The following is an 18,556-nucleotide window of genomic DNA, read 5'->3' as shown; positions in this document are numbered from 1 at the left end:
CCAAACTGTAAACCCTGCGTCTGATGGAAACCACTTCAAGCCAGGGGGCATGGCAGCACCCCCAGCACCCTTAGCTCCAGCATCTATGAAAGCAACACAAGAGAGCTCGAGGAGGAAGTCCTCACAGTTTGCAGCTAGGTGGCTTGTATGACAGTCATCTATCCTGCGCCTTTGCTACTCGGGCAACCAACGAGACACTCTAAGCACCCACACTGGCTGCTAGAAAAGCCCAGAATTGCAGGCTTGTGGGGTGATTTCAGTTGCCAGGATACACCGTTCCTGATGCTAGGGGGAGGGTAGGAGAGGAAGGATCCTTCCCTTTGACTGTGAAAGGAGAAAATACCCTTCCGACGCAGTGCCTAGGACTTAATACATTTAGCTGCAGCTATGGGACTGTTGTGGTGTGTTTTATTAGCCGCTCATCTGGCACCCTGGTGTTTTTGTTTGTTATCAAATGAGGTTTGCAGCTTCCTTGCTTCAGAGTCACATCCGTTCCAAAACCATCTGTAGATGGGTCCAATCCCCACAGAGGACAATTCTGTGTGTGATCTTCCCTACCCACCGTTGGACACACCCAAATTCGTCTTTGCAGCCCTCTTGGGATAAATTCATCCAGGCCTGCTCACATCTCATTTCACCATTCTTGTGTTTTTGAGTTTGGACGGGCCACGTGCATTGAGTTCCAAGCCTGACCACCACCTGACACATGCCTGGTTGACGTACGAACTCTGCCCATCCCCGCTATCACATGGTGCTTGGGGAAAACTACCGTAATTAATGGAAGGTCCTGGATGATGAAGAAGCTAAGAGAATGCTGAATGGGAAGAACAGAGACTTACTTAGACAAGGATCAAATGGAAACCGTGGAAAATGCCATCTCTTTTCTGGGGCGTTTTCAAACCAGTGTGGTAACGACTGCAAAGTGTCAACGTCCACATTAGAGAGACAAGGTGGGTGAGGTAATACCTTTTATTGGACCAACTTCTATTGGTGAAAGAGGCAAGCTAACAGAGCTCTTCTTCAGGTCCACATTATTATTACTTCAGTACCTAGAGGCTCCAACCAACCAAGATGGAGACCACCCTGTGAGGTGCTGTACAAACACACACGAAGGGACTGTCCCTGCCCTGAAGGGCTCACAATCCAACCAGACAAGGCAGACAAAAGGTGTGAGGGGAAACCGAGCACAGAGAGAAGTGACTTGTCCAAGCACAGGCAGCAATGGGGAATAAATGTGTCTCTCGTTTCTTCCCCCATCCTCCCACAAAATACAAACTCCACCATCAATCACAAGGGTGCTGCTTGTATCACTGGAACTCTCCGCCTGAATTACAGCAGCCTTAATTAAAGTATGTGGTAAGAGAATCTTATCCATTGTGAAACAGAGATCCAGGATGTAGGTGACAACTGCTCAAGGAGACAGGAGCAGTACAGGATAGCCCACATAGGGGGAGCTAGGAATTATCTGGGTGGAAGTGAGCAAGGGAAATGTAGTTTGCATGACACAAAAGCATTCAGAACCGTGCACCCCATGAGCGCGTGCAATAGACTCCTAAGGGAAGCCGGGGAAGTTCCAAGGCTTGAGTCATTTAACTGCAGACCAGCAAAGCCCGAGCAATAATCTGTAGGGCACGGCGCTGCTTTGGCAGGGGAATGGAGTAGGCAGAGTTGGCTGCTGGAACACAATTCTGGTACTTCCAAAACGGTCACTTGTACGTGCTTGTGCCCATTAGTGCCGGAAAGCCCTTCTGGCTTCCAAAAAGGGCCAGAATCACACTCCAGGGCATTCCGGCATGGCTTGAGCCCTGGGATGAGGTGACCGAAGAAGTCTTTAATTTCTATGGCATACCTGTAAACTGTCAGAAGCGTGGAAAGGCCACGGCACACTGAAAAACCACGGGAGTTGCTTAGTCTTCAGACCACCATTCCAATGCCATATGTTCTTTGGCTAGGTTAGCCCCACCGGTCACCCCTTCCCATCCTCCTCTCCTCAGCCCCATGCTGGACTGGCCATTGTCTTTCAGCCAAGGACTGCAGATAGCACCTTGTGGAGGCGATCACCAGGCAGTCAGTCGGACGGACAGACAGATGAATTTATGACCAATGTTCCTCTGTCTCCCTCAGATAACATGGTATCTGAGCACGTGGGTCCGCTGAAGCCTTAACCCATCTTTGGGCTGCAAGGACAGCTGCTTTGTTCTGATTAATTTTTTCTCAAGTGCTCCTTGGCTCCTGATACTTAGTCTCCCCACTTCCTCATAATCAGCTATAATCCTCAGTCATCAAACTGAGTCCCTGCGGAAGCAGCTCTGATGTCAGAAGCAGAGGGCTTCAATGTTAGAAGAGCAACAAGCGAATTCTTTAAAACTATGTTTTCATGGCAGCAGCGACTAATAACAAAACCACACAAAATACAGCGGCAGGATCAGCTCAATAAAGGATTTCAAATGTTTTCCTTGGGCCACCAGTGAATCTTTCAACTTCGATAGACCCTGGAAGCAATCCAAACCTTAAACAGCTCTCTGGAGTAGTGATCTCAGGCCATCAATGAGATTTCATACACCCTCTAGTGGGAACTCTGGGAATAGCCTCCATTCATACATCAAGCCATCAGCTTCTTTTCTGGCCCTATATTTTTAATCAGATATAAATATGTTCACTCCGTATATAAGGGCTGAATCCTGTTCAGTTTGCTCCTGCGTGTAACCCAGTTAAAATCAGTCCGGCTACCTGCATCTTTACAGCAAACAGGGTTTGGCCCATTGTTTTCTACCAGGAGACCCAATCCTGCAAGATTCTTTCTGAGTGCTCATTTCTCATTGAAGTCAGAGCAGATGAGGGCACTCAGCACCATTACACGCAAGAGGCACTCAGAAACTAGGCAGGATATTGCACCTGTGATTAAATCAAATTCAATCTACCTTTCCGAAGACCATCTGTGATGTTTTCTCTCATACTGTAATCAGCTGGAATGGGAAAATTGTCACTTTCTAGGTTGCCTTAATGAAAAACTTTCCAAGTGTCAGTTTTTTTGTTTTGTTTTCCTTTTTGCAGTGGAGGGGGTTCAAATCTCCTGATGATAATCACTCTAAAAAGAATCTATCCCAGTCCCTGTGCTATCATTCACAGCTACAAAGTCTATGCCTTTTACATTAGTCATCTGACTGCCTCAGAGAATTATGTATATTAAAAGCTCCCATGTTAGCTCTTTATGAGAAAATGTTCTAAAGAGCAATGTATATTAAAATCTCTACGTACAACCCCCTTGTGGGAAAAATTCCCAGAGACCTCCTTATATTCCCACATAGATACATTCTTCACAAGAATGATAGAAAAGGGTTATTTAGCTATATCACAGGAGGTTAAGCAGATATTAACTGCATGACAGATCTATTTAGTTTTAATAGACATCTCTCTAACATAAGGTAGTGCATGCAGTTGGGACACATTAGCAGATACGATTTGTCTAGAGTTCTTTTGGGATCAGATAACGGCCAAATGAAGCCAACTGATCCTAAGGCCTAAACCGCGGACAAGCGTTTTATAGTAGATTTTGCTAGTGTTTTGGGGTTCTTTTAAACGATTTAGGCTTAGAGCAGCCACTGACATGCCCAGAATACAGGATGCTGGCCCTCGGTTGGCCCCGCCCCCGCTGGCGTGGCCTCACATGCACCGTGTACGCATGGTCATGCTGCATGAAAGATGCCATTTTGCAGAACACGCCGCTCTGCTCCTGCCGGCGTGGCCTTGCCTGCACCGTGCACTTGAGGTCACGCTGGTGGGGCGCTCAGTAACATGGCATCCTCCATGCGCGATACAGACAAAACCACATCCGCTTTTGCATCAGCGCCGGACAGGGGACAAACCAAATGAAAACAGGACTGTCCGGCTTAAACCTGGGCGAACGGCCTGCCTAGTTAGGCTTTGCGTTTAGGCTTTAAGGGTCTGATTCAAGTCTCACTCTAGTCGTTCCATGGACTTCAGTGCACCCGGGGTCCAGTCCTAAGCCCAGCTCTATCACCATCAACAGCTACAAGTTTCTTTGCTAGCTCAGCAAACGGGGGATGGTCCAATCCTGTTTTACAGGCGTGTTCATGCAAGCTCCGAGTTTTGCCATCCATTTCAATGAGATCAAGATGGGCTCTGGAAGGAGTTCAGTGTTAGTTTTGAATGGTGTAAGGGGCGGATGCAGAAATCTTGGAGCGTTTGGTGACATGGAGTTAAAATCCTTCCCTGAAGAACGGCAGGACTCTTCCCCTCCTTCATGATATTACATCAGCTGTCAGGAGTGCAGGCAAGCATCTTAGGTGAGGAGGGCTGATTCCCAGACAGCTGGGTGTCTCCACTCGGGCCTTATCTACATACAGAAGTTACACCAATTTAATTTAAACTGATTTATAACATCAATCTAGGCTTGGTCTGCACTTAAAAAAGCTTTCCTGGAATAACTATGTCTGTAAGGGCTGTGATTTTTTCCCCAGGCATAGTTATGCTGGTAAAAGCACACATGCAGGCCGGTGCAACCCATTAAGCGACCTAAGCAGTCACCTAGGGCACTAGCATTTGAGGGGCGACATTTCAGGTCCTTCAGCGGCAACTGCAGCGGCCAGATCTTCGGCCGCCCCGGTCGGCAGCGACATTTAGGCAGAGGGAGCTGGGGCAGGGGGGGTACAGGGAGAGCTGCCTGCAGCAAGTAAGGGGGGGGAGGTGGCAGCACGCAGGGGAACTCCCCGTCCCAGCTCACCTCTGCTCCACCTCCTCCCCTGAGCATGCTTCCCAGCTCTGCTTCTCCCCCTCTCAGGCTTGCGGCACCAAACAGCTGATTGGCGCCGCAAGCCTGGGAGGCGGGAGAAGTGGAGCAGTGACGGTGTGCTTGGGGAGGAGGCGGAGCAGAGGTAAGCTGGGGTGGGGAGCTGCCGCATGGCTCCCTGGGCCGGGGGGAGCTGCCACAGGGCTCGAGGGGCGCAAGGTGGAAGTTTTGCCAAGGGCGCGAAACATCCTTGCACCCACCCTGCACTCATGTGGAAATTGTTATACTGGGACAAGACACTTTACACAGGTAGAGCTTATTTTGCTTCACAGAACCAAATAAACCATATGGGTATAAGCATTTTTACACCAGTAGAGCTGCGTCTACACTGCAGGAGGTGTTACTGCTCTAACTAGACCAGCAAAGCTGAAGCAGCAACAAAGTGTTAAGTGTCGACAAAGCTTTAGGGCACGTCCACATTACGAAGTTTGGTCAGTGCAAGTTCCAAGGTCGACTGCTGTTTATTGCTCAGGCACATGCATGCTTGGCTGCTTGTCAGTGCTGTGCTTACGCACCACGAGTGCATGTGTCAATAGAAATTGTGGTGCACCGCAGAAGTAGGTATCTCCATGTGCCCCCTGCCACTGTCTGGTTCAATGCTTTGTGGGATACCAGCAATTGGCCCAGTGATTTCTGGGAACAAAGGGTCAAGATCTCAGTATGCCACTTTCTCCATCCCATAATGTTTGTTCTATCCCATAATTTTTGTGCTACAGTCCCGCCCATCGCTTTCATTCTCCACCATCTCTCCGGCAGAAGCACAGACCCTGCCGAGCTCAGTGCATTTCTAATGTCCATTGCTAATACCAGATGCACAGTTCTACTGTATTTGCAGAACTCGAATGAGTATTACGACATCAGGGCGTGCGATGAGGAAGATGAGAAGATATCCAAGCACGATAACTGGATGTTGAGGGACACAGTGAATAAAAATGCCAGGTTGCAGCTGACATTCGGGGAGCTGCTTCACATGGGCCACTTCTGGGCCCATGAAATAAGCACAGACTGGTGGGATTGTAATGCAGGTTTGGGATGACGTGCGGTGGCTGCAGAACTTTCAGATGTGAAAGGCTGAAATCCGGGCACTGTGTGCCGAGCTCACCCCAGCCCTCTGGCGCAAAACCACCAAAATGAGAGCTGCCCTGTCAGTGGAGAAGAGAGCTGCAAGGCTCTCAGTGTCTCTCATGATGGGCTGCTCCTGGGGTGATCTTATTCACAGCTCCATCATCCTCTTTGGACAACTGGAGAATTATCTGTCTAGGTACCAAAGATTATTGAAGATAATTGGCCAATACATAGACAACAACAGACAAATAGATATCTCCAGTTGTCCAGAGAGTTTGCTCAGAAAGACAACTATGGAGCTTCTATTAGAAAAAATTAAACATGTAAAAACAACCTTTCATGCATCCATCACAAAGGCCTGAAAAGGGGAATAAACGCAGTTACTTGTCCTTTGCAGATCACCCTTAAATCAATAACAAGACCAACCCTGATTGACTCTTGATCCAGGCTGAATCCTTGTGTCTTGTGAAATGGTCCATCTACGGGTGCTCTCTCAGAGAATGAAGATGGTTCGTACCTGCCAGTTTGCTGTGACAGGTTCCCCACCACCTCCTCCTAATCTTTGCCACCTGAAAATTTTAATTTCAGAATCTGAGTCCAATGCAAGATGACAGTGATGATGTTAAAGTAAACATGCCTCATCAGAGAAATAGCAGCTGGAAGGCTGCCCACCAGCAGTAGGCAAGCAATGATTTCTTATCCAACAGGACTTCCCACTTTCATTTCTAAATCTATCCAGGGCTGTTGAGGTGTGAAAATTTGAATGAAGTATATATCGTAAAATTAAGTGAGATTTAAAATGTCCCATTGAAATACACAGCAAAATCCTAACAGGAGAAAGCCTGTTTAAAAAAACCAAAACAAAAAACACTCCCTTAAAATGAATGCAAAATGAATGTCTCTTTCCAGTTGAGTGCAACGTGGCAGGTCGGCTGTTTTATGTTGTAAACACTTCCCACCAGTACTCCTGAAAGATAAATTAGGTGTAAAATAGTCCCTGAATTAGATTAAATCACAGTGTGTATTAAATTTATTCCAAATACGTCCTTCAACACTTCTGCTTCTTGGCCTGATTCTTGCTTCCTGCACTTGGCACAAGAATGTAGGATGGGGGGGCAGGGGAGGTAGTTTTAAGACACCTTCCCGCTCTACATTCGGAGGATGGCCAGGACTCTGCCGCAGGGCTGCTCCAATTTACACTTGGGCAGCTCATGGCCCCCTAAGGCCCACAAGGCAACAAATAACTGGGTCCAACTATGGCTTTTCCAGGGCTAATACTTTCAAAGCAAATTAACCAAGGCCCATCAGATCAAGACCCAGTTGCCACCAGTGTGGAGGGAGCATCATCTCCCAGCTAGCAGCAGATGGCTGGAAGCAGGTTTTTTGTGTTTTTTCCCCCTTTGTGGGTGATGCTGTGTAAGGGCCCATTGTTATGTTATCAAGCAACCCAGGAGGGTTCTTAGTATATGGACTAGTGTGACAATTTAGGGACAGACACCTTCCAACTGAGGAGATAGCATGGAGGACACAAGCTCTTCAAAGGGTTGAGAGGCCGCTGCCTCCAACTGCTTAAAATCTAATTGAAAAAATTAGGTAACGAATTGAGGGAAGCAGGAAATGCAGTCTCTGGTTTTCTCTCTCTCTTCTCTCAGACAGGCTTGGTTACTGTAGTTACTCAGACTCCTGTGTGTAGTGTGCTCTATCACAGGGTGATATTGGACCTTTGAGGGCTCAAGCCCCATCTCGGACCTGTGCCTAGATTTCCTTTTGGGAATTGATTGGCTTGGCAGGAGGAAACCCTGAACGAAGCCAAGTCTCAGGTAGAAGCTCAGGACGGGAGTATTGGATTATAATTCCATTATTACCAAACAAAATCCCAGAAGGGGAGATTGTGCATTGAATTGAAAAATGGGAGGGTAATTGTATAGAAGAGAGGACTTGAGGCAAGACAAACACTGGATACCACAGGGACAAGATGCGCACTCATACAGCCGATACAATTGCCTTAAAGTTGACATGACCGGTGTGGTGGATGGGGGCCAGGGGGTGCTCTGTAACAAGTTGTGAATACTGTATGTGACCTGGTTATTGGGATGTTTACTGTATGCGTATTTTGGTTTGGTTTAATAAGGAAGGCTGTAAGAAAAAGAAAAAAGAAGTGAAACAATTGCTTGAGATAAGCCACCCCTGGTAACACTTCAAGGTTGTTAAGAGACAATGCTTGAGACATTAGTGGTTTTTTTTGTTGCTTTTTTTTTTTTATTTTTTTCCCTCTTTATTTATTTTCCCCCTTGGTGGAAATAGCTTCAGAACAGATGGGCCAAAAATAGCCTTCATGTGAGTTTTTTGTTTCCTGCTCCTAGGGAGTGTCATTCCCATTGAAGTTGCGAAGATTCTACCTATTGGTTCCAGCCAAGTTATAAAGCTTGTTTTGCCACACAGGGCAAGGCTGGGAACCAGCGGCTCAAAAGGAGCTCTGGTTGGTTAAAAAGCAACGCTCACTCTCTAAGGGGACAGCTGCTGAGACGGTTGTGAGGTGCTGTTCAGATTGAGACCAGCATCTGCTGTAGTATCTGAAGAAACTAGACCCACCTGGTCCATCATCACAGGCTGGGAGGGCTTTAGGTCAGACAGATGCGTGTGCAAACTGTTTTTAAAATCCTTTTCTCTACAGGGTCTGCTGGTAAAATTAAACAATTTAAGTGCTGTCCGGTCACCACAGCCACCACTGGTCACAGACTCCTGAAGGGAAGAACCTCAGGTGTGGAACTCGGTTGTACCTGTGGGTAAGTCTGGTTACATGGTACTATAGCCCCAGGCGTGGTCTAAGAGTGGGAGAACTGCAGAATTCCACTCTGGATCGGTGACGGTCTCAGAAGTACCCTCAGGGACCTGAAGGGGTGCCCTTAGAGACCCCAAAAGGGGACAGAAGTGCAGCTAGCCCTGTGATTGCAACAACCAGTATATTGTATTTTTTTCTGCACTCCCATTAGAACCTTTGTTTTCTCCACCAGCCTTTGCTCTAAGTCTCCATGCTTCTTTCAGTCCTCAACCCATGCCCTATAAATTTTCCAAACTCTTCTGTATCACTATTAAAAGCAGCAAAGAGTCCTGTGGCACCTTATAGACTAACAGACTTTGCTGCTTTTACAGATCCAGACTAACACGGCTACCCCTCTGATACTGTATCACTATTGTAGACTTTACAGTTTTGGACTCATTCTGTAAGTTACATTTTAAAATATACATTATTAGTTCTTGTGCAATGGGATTGATAGTTCCCGCTCCTCTTCATGCATGCTTAGCCATTCTCTCAGGTCCCTAGCCCTCATGGAAAAGTCGTATGGAATTTAATAGTGATAAAAACAGTAGGGTTCTATAGAATTGTAATAGGATTTGGTTCAAGTTAATCTAAAAATTCATAACAGGGACTAGAAAATTAGTTTCTTTCTGTAGGTTTTTGAACCCTTCTATAGCAGAGATGTAATTAGCTACTCGATTTTATAGGATGGTTCCAAAAAGCTATAGGGAAGTTTGCATTTTCTATTGAATTATTTTCCATAATATGAACTGGACCATGGAGGATCTCTCTGAATATTAAATTGGGTGAGATCTCAGGGACATTCCTAAGGATTGTATAGAGAGCAATTTCACAGGGGGGTGGGGATGGGGAGAGAAAGGATGTGCCTCTTAGCTACATGTAGGAAACCCTGAGCTTGCTCAGCCCTCAGTGTGTATGACGTATCTCCTTCTACTGGCTGGTCTTTGTAAAAAGATATGAGCCTACTCCTGCTACCAGCTAATGCACTTACCCCTTTAACTCAAGTGGTAAAGATCCTGCTTTCAGCTCTCCTGGTCCTGGGTTCTCCCCACTGATGAGCCATGGTGAGTGGGTAGGTGGCGATACATGTATGTAGCTAAGGTGAGGGTAGGGAAACCCCCCAGCCCTTATTTTAAAGGGACCATCCCATCCCCTATTTTTGTGAAAAAAAAACAGGAGTACTTGTGGCACCTTAAAGACTAACAAATTTATTTAAGCATGAGCTTTCGTGAGCTACAGCTCACTTCTTCGGATGCATAGAATGGAACACACAGACAGGGGATATTTATACATACAGAGAACATGAAAAGGTGGAAGTATGCATACCAACAGGCAGAGTCTAATCAATTGAGATGAGCTATCGTTAGCAGGAGGAAAGAAAGCTCATGCTTAAATAAATTTGTTAGTCTTTAAGGTGCCACAAGTACTCCTGTTTTTTTTGCGGATACAGACTAACACGGCTGCTACTCTGAAACCTATTTTTGTGGTGTCCCTTAGAGGGTGACCACCCAGCCCCTGTTTTAAAACGGTTAAGAACCATTTTAAACATGGAACTGAAGCTTGCGCTAATTGCATTGGCCACGTGAGGGCAGCAGAGATGACCAGGAGAGAACAATACCTGCCGCCCCACAGGAAATGGCGCGCCCCTAAACCCCCCTGGCAGGACAGCGCTGGCCCTTGCTTTCCCGCGTCGGTTGGGCCCTTATTTCCATCCAGCAAAAGCCCCCCCCCGTGAGGGAGCGCCCGCCCCGCCCCGGGATTCACACATGGGGGACCCCTCGCCTCGCTCACCCGCAAACCACACAGACGTACTGGAACCAGCCACCAAGCCGGAACGAGAACTCCGCCATCGCTGTGAGGGGCAAGAGCCCCTTCCAGTAGGGCGCCGCCATCTTTGTGCGGGGTAACGTACGAGCCCGCTGGGCGCCGCCATGTTGGGGGTGGTACCGCTCGCGTCCTCAGACACAGCTAAGTGTTATTCATCATTAAATCGCTAAACACGATCCAACGCGCCTGACTAGAACGCTCAGCGCGCGGGTTTGGATTTTATAGAGAATGGCGCCGATTGGGTGGATGGGGGAGCTTGACCCCCCTCCGTCGAGGGAGCACTTCCGGGTGATGCTGACCTCTGCCCCCGTGACCCCTGTCTCTTCCTTTCCGGTGTTGGGTGCCCGAGGAGACGCACAAGTAAGTGGCCGGGCCCGGGTTTGGTGCCATCCGCTTCCATCCTCCCTGGGTGCGTCCCGCTGCGGCCTTTGCCGCCTGCCGCCAGCCTGCCCGGGCCCTTCCTCGCCGATATCGAGCCGGCGCGGCCGCCCGGCGGGTGGGGGGGAGCGGGGCGCTAGGCCGCGGGGAAGCCGGCAGCTAGAGTGGCCGAGCCGCCCGGCGGGTGGCCGGGGGAGCGGGGCGCTAGGCCGCGGGGAAGCCGGCGGCTAGAGTGGCCGAGCCGCCCGGCGGGTGGCCGGGGGAGCGGGGCGCTAGGCTGGTGGGAGCTGGAGTGGCCGAGCCGCCCGGCGGTTTGCGGGGGGACAAGGGCCCGTGGGAGGCTTGGTTTATCTTTTCGTCCCGATTATGCAGCGGGTGGGCCCGGGCCAGGGGCCCGAACCACTCTCCGCTCGAGGCAGCTTCCCCCGGCCTGGGGGCTGGTGCGGGGCGGGGGGAGCCCTTTCCTAGAGGGAAGAAGCTCGCAGGAGCGTCTCTACAAAGCGGGATGCGGGGAGGGAGGGTAACAGCCCTGTGTGTGGTTTGGGGCTTGTATCGCGGGATAGGGGGAGTGGGATCCTTTCGTAGACTCAGAACAGGAGGAGGGGGTGCTGAGGTTCACTGTGTATACAGGGTGGGGCACAGATGCCCTCCAGTGCCGCACACAAGTGGTTTCCAAGCACCCCAGTTACTCACGTGTCTCTTCACAATCAGAAATCCCTCTGGAGGGAGGGGAGAGGGCCACAGTTGTGTTTGACGTTTATTAGTGGGGATGCAAAATGTGTCAGTCACTTCATTAAACACTTGACTGGGCAAAGAGCTCTGCTGAACTGTAGGGATGTGCACAGTACAGCACTAAACTGCATCCACCTTCAGTTAGTGTGATGTTCCTCGGTAGATCGTTAAGCATAACCTTGAACCACTGCTGACCACAAAAGTTTATGCTCCAATACATCTGTTAGTCTGTAAGGTGCTACAGGACTCTATGTCGCTTTTTGTAGTTGCAGTGTTGTTGGGTTTTTGTTAAATTGGGGTGTGGGGGTGGAGATAAATCACACATACTGTTTTAGGCACAGATATTTGTGCCAAATAGATATGATAGATAGCTAAAGCCAAATTAATCCCTGCTATAACTTCATATATTAATAGGTTTACACTGTGAATAAACTTGTTTTTTTTTAATCTAATCTCGTCTATTATATTTTAGGGACAGACAATAGTTATCACTACATTCAGTTAAACTTGAGGAAACCCCAATTTATTAACTAAGTTTTATACACCTCTACCTCGATATAACGCTGTTCTTGGGAGCCAAAAAATCTTACCGCGTTATAGGTGAAATCGTGTTCTATTGAACTTGCTTTGATTGACTGGAGTGTGCATCCCTGTCTCTCTCCCCCCGCCCCCCCCAGCACTGCTTTACCACGTTATATCCAAATTCGTGTCATATTGGGTGGTGTTATATCGAGGTAGCAGTGTACCAATTTTAGACCTAGGAGGGCTGCTACACAAAGGATAAGTGGTTTAGTCTTAACACATCAGGATTTTTTTAGGGTGCCTTCAAAGTTATGCTTAATGATCTACTGAGGAACATCACGCTAACTGAAGGTGGATGCAGTTTACTGCTGTACTGTGCACATCCCAAAGTGGTCTGTTGATTGGTCACATAATGCTGATGTTCTTTTCATTTCCAGATGCTAAAAATATTAAATATTTTTCCATGCTGTGGCTGTAGATATTTGATTGTAAATGGGAGAGGAGGTGATCATGAGACAGTTTATCTGAAATGTGCTCCGCACACTATGAACAATTCAGGGAATCCTGTCACCACTTCACTCTTGTATGTTTCCTTAGTCTGAATGTTGGCAGAAAAGAGAGACTTAGGTTGCCTAGGTTAGTTGAAAGTTTTCTGTTAGGACAGAGGATTTCCTGCACCCATCTACACTTGTTTTGGGTTTAAAGGAGGTATTGGAGATGCTACTGGTAAACACAGGACTGGGAGTCAGGATTCCTGAATTCTATTCCTGGCTGTGCTTCCAACTCTTAACTGTAGGCAAGTCAGAAATCTGTCTGCCTTAATTAACCAGTCTGTAAAATGAGAATAATACCATACAGACTGGAGACCCCATGAAAGTGGTTCTATTTATCTGTATTATCATAGGGCATAAAGGCTTCCACCCAGATTAAAGCCCTATAGTGCACTTCATATGTACATAGGGAGAGGCAGTGCCTGCTCCATGGAGTTTACAATCTAGGGCAAGAGGCAATCGTAGGCAGGTAACAAAGGCAGAAAGGTGAAGGCCCGTACCCCAAATCAGACAGCAGATCAGTGGCAGTAGTGGGAATGGAACCCAGTGCTTCTGATTGGAGGGCTGATTATGCACATGATGATTTTAATTGCACAGTTGCCGTCCAGGCTCTCTTTCATGTTACGCCTTGTGTGGAAATGCAGCAGTGGGCAATGTTTATGGAGCTGCTGTTAAAATTTCAGAGAGATTGAGTGGCAATGGCATATAATAAAGCCAGGCTGATCTCCAGATTATTTAATATACTAAAATGTGAAAAGTGAGCCTAATGCTCTTCCAAAGGGTTAAACGAGCTGGTTTTACTGATGAATGGGTTGCCTGGTCCTCTTCAGGCTCTGGAATGTCCTGTAGTCCAAACAAATAGATTATTGGTGCATGTTGCATCTGTATTGATTAGTAGCCAGTTCAACTGCAAAATGCCTATTGTGTTGATTTAAATACCCTTAAAAAGTAACTTCCCCTTCATAGGAGTATAAAGGACCAGAGACACATGGCTCCTGTGTAATTCCAGAGAAAGAACTATCTTCATTGCTCCTTTTCATGACGGCATGTAACTCACGCTCTTATTTCCCCTCTCAGAAATGGCACCGCGTAAGGGTAAGGAGAAGAAGGAAGAGCAGGTCATCAGCTTGGGACCGCAGGTTGCCGAAGGGGAAAACGTGTTTGGCGTCTGCCATATCTTCGCTTCCTTCAATGACACTTTTGTCCACGTAACTGATCTCTCTGGCAAGTGAGTACTGAATGTTGGTGACATTAATACCATATAAAGCTCTATATTACTTACCTTCCCTTGGTATCGTCCTTACACATTTTTTAAATTTAAATTGTGCATGTGTAACAGTTATTTTGGTTCAATAACTCAAGCTGTTTTCACTCACCTTTATCCTTAAGGATAAAGTCTGTGCCCAGGATATGTGGAGAAGTATCATATCATACACTTACCTGTTGAACTTACCTAGTTGCTATCTGAGTGACTCTTCTAGGTCTTGGCTACAGGAGAGGTTGCACTGGTTTAATTGAAATTGCTTTAAAAACATTTGTAGTTAAGCTATATTGAAATAAGCCACTCAGACCAAAATAAAGGTTTCTATACAGGGTTTTCTTCTAGTTTAAGTAGGTAAGGAATCAGCTTAAGTTAAATTGATGTAAGTTGCTCTTGAACTGAACTATGTGGGTCTTTGCACTCTAATCTTCTGAGCAGAAGGCAGTTGAGTATTAAAAGGAGTCAACGGGGATATATACCCGACACTTCTAATGCTGCTGCTTACAAAACACATGGAGTTACCATCACATAAAATGTCCAGACGTACATCTGAGTTGAAATAAGTGTTTACAGAAAGGGGAATTAGCATTGCCTCGCTACAAAAGAGATGACCTTTAAACTGCTTGACAATATCTACCATATCAGGAGCAGGCGTTTCCATTTGCCTTCTTGGCTATTTAGTAAAGATCTTTCCAAAATATATAATCTAGTTCAATCACAAGACATTGGGCTTGATGCTCAGAATGTTATGGCCTGTGTTATTCAGGAGGTCAGACTAGATGACCGTGTGATCCCTTGTGGTCTTAACATCTATTAATCTATAAACTTTGGTGCTCAGGTGACACACTACACAAGACTTGTAACAGGGTTTTTAATTGAAACTTGGTGGGTCATCTTTCACCATTTTCTGTTTTTGATCAGTGAATGAAACCTAAGAATTAAGGCATATCTATATGAGAAAGTTGCATTGCTCTGACTTAGTGTGATTTTTAAACTGATATATTTAGATCTGTGTAAAGGCTGTATGGTTAGTTAAACCTGTTCAAAAGGCTGTATGGAGATGCTTATTTTGGTTTAGAATAAGTCAGTTAGAAACATGATAAACCGGAATAAAGTACTGTTAAAACACAATAAGTGTCCACACAGGGCTTTGTCCAAGTTTAACAAATTCTGTTAGTAATTTATACATTAAAGCAGTGCAATTTCTATATGTAAAAAGGGCCTTGCTTCCTTCAGAAATGACCTTAGAAAAAGTAAGATGGATTCATATTAATGGTTGTCACGTGGCAACTAATGAACTGGTAAATATGTAAAATGAAATTATTTTGTCATTTGAATCTCCTGCTTCTGTAAGGCTTGCAGGTTGTGTTCAGGCACTTTTCTGAGTATTGCTTTTGGCCCCGTACAAAGAGGTATTGTCTTTTCAGGGAAACCATCTGCCGAGTGACTGGTGGTATGAAGGTGAAGGCCGACAGAGACGAGTCTTCACCCTATGCTGCTATGTTGGCAGCTCAGGATGTTGCCCAGCGGTGCAAGGAGCTGGGCATCACTGCGCTTCACATCAAGCTGCGAGCTACAGGTGGAAATAGGTGTGTGTGGCAGGCTCTGCTTTGACATACATAAATGTTGTGCAGCGGTGAGGTAGTGCTTGGGTCCTGTTGGTGGTTGAATGCTAGGTTATGCTCATCAGGCAGCCCAAAGTGAAATAAAGTCTTGCAGTTTTCACACAATCCTACAATCTCACTTCAGTTGTTGCTATCACAATTTTAATATGGGCAGCTGTTCTTCTACAACACTGCTATTGAGGGCAGCAGTGAGAGAACTTGTATCTCAAACGTGCTCTAGCATTATTTTATTCCATGCATCTTTGCAAACTTGATGCATTTTTTGTGTGCAGGTGGGGCTTGTTCTGTTAGCAGAAACAACTCCATGTTTAGAGGTGTACATTTTCAGTTGGTGAAACATGTGAAAGCCCTGGTCCACTGACCCATGGAGATAATATTCACATGACTAACATTAGTTCAGTTCAGCTCTGACCTGAAGGAGTCATGCTTATAATGGGCTGTGTTTTAATTGATATGTTAAGAACTAGTTTGATTGGGAAGGTATGGGTCATTCTACATAGTAATGAGATCATCTAATTACAAATGGATTCACAAGATAAACACCTGGCATGGGTGGGTTACAGGAATCTGTTTTTTCCTCAAATATATCTCCACCGCTTTTTTAGCAGGCTTATGGGACTCTTGTTTTATGTTGTCAAGTATCGGGGTAGCCGTGTTAGTCTGTAGTCACAAAAACAACGAGGAGTCTGGCAGCACCTTAAAGACTAACTGATTTATTTGGGCATAAGCTTTCGTGGGTAGAAAACCTCACTTCTTCAGATGCATGGAGTGGAAGTTACAGATGCAGACGTTATATGTTTCATGTTGTACTTGGAAGGGAATCCACTATTGTCTCTGTGTAATGGCAGGAAAGATCATGTTTGATATTGAACTTTGACAGCTCTTCTGCCCCCTTGTCAGGGGTGCAATTACCATGTATATTCAGAATTGCATTGAAGTATATTCTGCTGACTGTTACTGTTCTTGCCATATACATGGGTTAGACAAAAAGGGGCGCATCTCATAAGACTTCCAGCATTTTCAAATTCGGGGTAAAGGATAAAATGACTTACGCAGCATGTTGTTTCCTTGGGAACGGAGTGTATTCAGCTTCAGCTGTTTGGTGAATGCTTCTCTGACCTGATCTGTTGCCTGTTTTATCATGTCCAGGACCAAGACTCCTGGACCTGGTGCCCAGTCAGCCCTCAGAGCTCTCGCTCGTTCTGGAATGAAGATTGGGCGCATTGGTAAGTGTGGTGTGCAGATGGGGTATTTTAGATAAATAAAGGGAAATTAGTATCTGTTCCCTGCAGGGCTCTGGAGCGGAGCCTGGAGTGCAGAGCAGCTCCGGAGCAGTGGAGCTGCAGGTTTTTGCCTGGAGCTGGAGCAGAGCCAGAGCGCAGCCCCAAAGCCCTGGTTCCTGCTTCGAAACCCTGTCACCAAAAGAACTCTGTGCAGATGCATCTGTTGTTATTTAATACCCTAAGTTACATGATGGCCAGTTCTGAGATTTATTCCCTGTTGGTCCTACAGAACCCAAGCTTGACCATCAGACATATTGAAATCCACCTGGTCACTTGTGCTTTTTGCCTGAGGGTGCTGAGTTTCCTTTAATTTGATATGTATGTTCCTAGAGGAACTGGAGCACTTTCAAATTAAATAAGAACCCATCAGCAAGTGGCATGAGTTTTCAGTATGGGCTAAGGATTGGTAACTAAGTGCAAATTGTATAGCAAGATAGTGATGGGCCTCTGGTTTAGAGTCACTGACGTTTTGCAGTAGCTGGAACATCACTGGCCATGATTTACTGGGGTGAAAGTCCCAAAAGGTGCTGCTGAGAATGCCTTCTCAGTGTTCAAAGAAACCCATGGAAGGACTATGGTGTACATCGATCTCCTGTAGGAGCTTGTCTTGCAATCAGGGGCTGCCTGTTGCTGCTGTGGAAGTTATGTGACCTGCAGTCTGTAGTTTCCTGTGATGCGCCATTTCAGTGTGGATTTTCCATATTCTAAATGTTACAAATGTGGAAACCTGCCACACGCGAGTCAACGCGCAAGTGAAATATTGTACCTCCTGCACATCATTTCCCAGGCCGCCTCCTGAGAGGAAGTAGGGGTGTTGGGGGGTTTCCTGCTCCTTGCAAGAAAGGCTTGGGTTTTGTGTGAGGAGAGGTGGCTGTTGGGAAGCAAATGTTGATTTGGCATTATAAAGCCCCTTGCGCACTCAAAGCGGAGTAAAAAAATATTTTGCCTTTTATACTAAATCCTCTTATCGTTAATGCTAGATCCTACTAAAGGTCGGTCATTGTGTGAGGATACATTATTAGCACGTGAAGCCAATGCAGTTCTTCACTGCTGAGGTCTGGGGTAGTGGATGGGTGGTGTCTGGCAGGGACTTGGATGGTTCATTTTCTGTACCTTGGAAAGCTGCTTGAAGCAACCTGCTGTCATGAATGGTAATGTGTAACTTTCTTTCCACAGAGGATGTCACCCCCATCCCCTCTGACAGCACTCGCAGAAAGGGTGGTCGCCGGGGTCGTCGTCTGTAAACCGTGGCTGGCTTTTGTTTCATCATTAAATCTCTCAGCGAAATTTCTGTTCTCATTCGTGTTCTCTTAACACAAGCTCTGATCAGAAGGCTAGCGTTCGGTGTTGTGCGTCCTTTGGTTGTCATTTGAAAGCCCGGTGGTTGTAATATCTTGTTTTCATGGAAACATTCAGAAGTCTGAATTACATACACAAATAGCTTGATCTCGGAAGATAGGTGTCCTGTTTATGTTGTAGGGCTCCTGTTCACACAGCTACACTAGGGGTGCCGTATTTGTGTATAAACTGGTAGAGCAGTTTAAAAGCACTCTAAAATGACAGCCCCAGCAGATGTTCTATGGCATGTTATACTTCCAGTTACATTTCTAGGAAAAATACTCTCTTCCTTTTAATTTTGTGCTCCCTGCTGTCATATTTACCCTTCACTAATGCCTGTCAT

General features: G+C 46.3%; 1 protein-coding gene across 1 annotated transcript; it reads left to right on the top strand.

The window, feature by feature from the left end:
• The first annotated feature begins 10,745 nt into the window (after positions 1 to 10,745).
• RPS14 (ribosomal protein S14) lies at positions 10,746 to 18,162 on the top strand. The gene is made up of 5 exons (XM_045028588.1): positions 10,746 to 10,883; positions 13,784 to 13,934; positions 15,395 to 15,556; positions 16,742 to 16,818; positions 18,052 to 18,162. The coding sequence occupies exons 2-5, from the start codon at positions 13,786 to 13,788 to the stop codon at positions 18,117 to 18,119; spliced, it is 456 nt and encodes a 151-aa protein (XP_044884523.1). The 5' UTR covers positions 10,746 to 10,883; positions 13,784 to 13,785; the 3' UTR covers positions 18,120 to 18,162.
• The last annotated feature ends 394 nt before the right edge of the window (positions 18,163 to 18,556 follow it).

This window comes from Mauremys mutica, chromosome 8, assembly GCF_020497125.1.
Source record: "Mauremys mutica isolate MM-2020 ecotype Southern chromosome 8, ASM2049712v1, whole genome shotgun sequence".
In the NCBI taxonomy this organism is placed as follows: domain Eukaryota; kingdom Metazoa; phylum Chordata; order Testudines; family Geoemydidae; genus Mauremys; species Mauremys mutica.
This window is presented reverse-complemented; position numbering and strand designations above follow the sequence as displayed.

Coding starts and splice junctions, on each gene's coding strand:
- RPS14 (XM_045028588.1), top strand. CDS start 13,786: ATGGCACCGCGTAAGGGTAAGGAGAAGAAGGAAGAGCAGGTCATCAGC. Junction 13,935..15,394: donor GTAACTGATCTCTCTGGCAA/GTGAGTACTGAA, acceptor TTGTCTTTTCAG/GGAAACCATCTGCCGAGTGA. Junction 16,819..18,051: donor AATGAAGATTGGGCGCATTG/GTAAGTGTGGTG, acceptor TTCTTTCCACAG/AGGATGTCACCCCCATCCCC.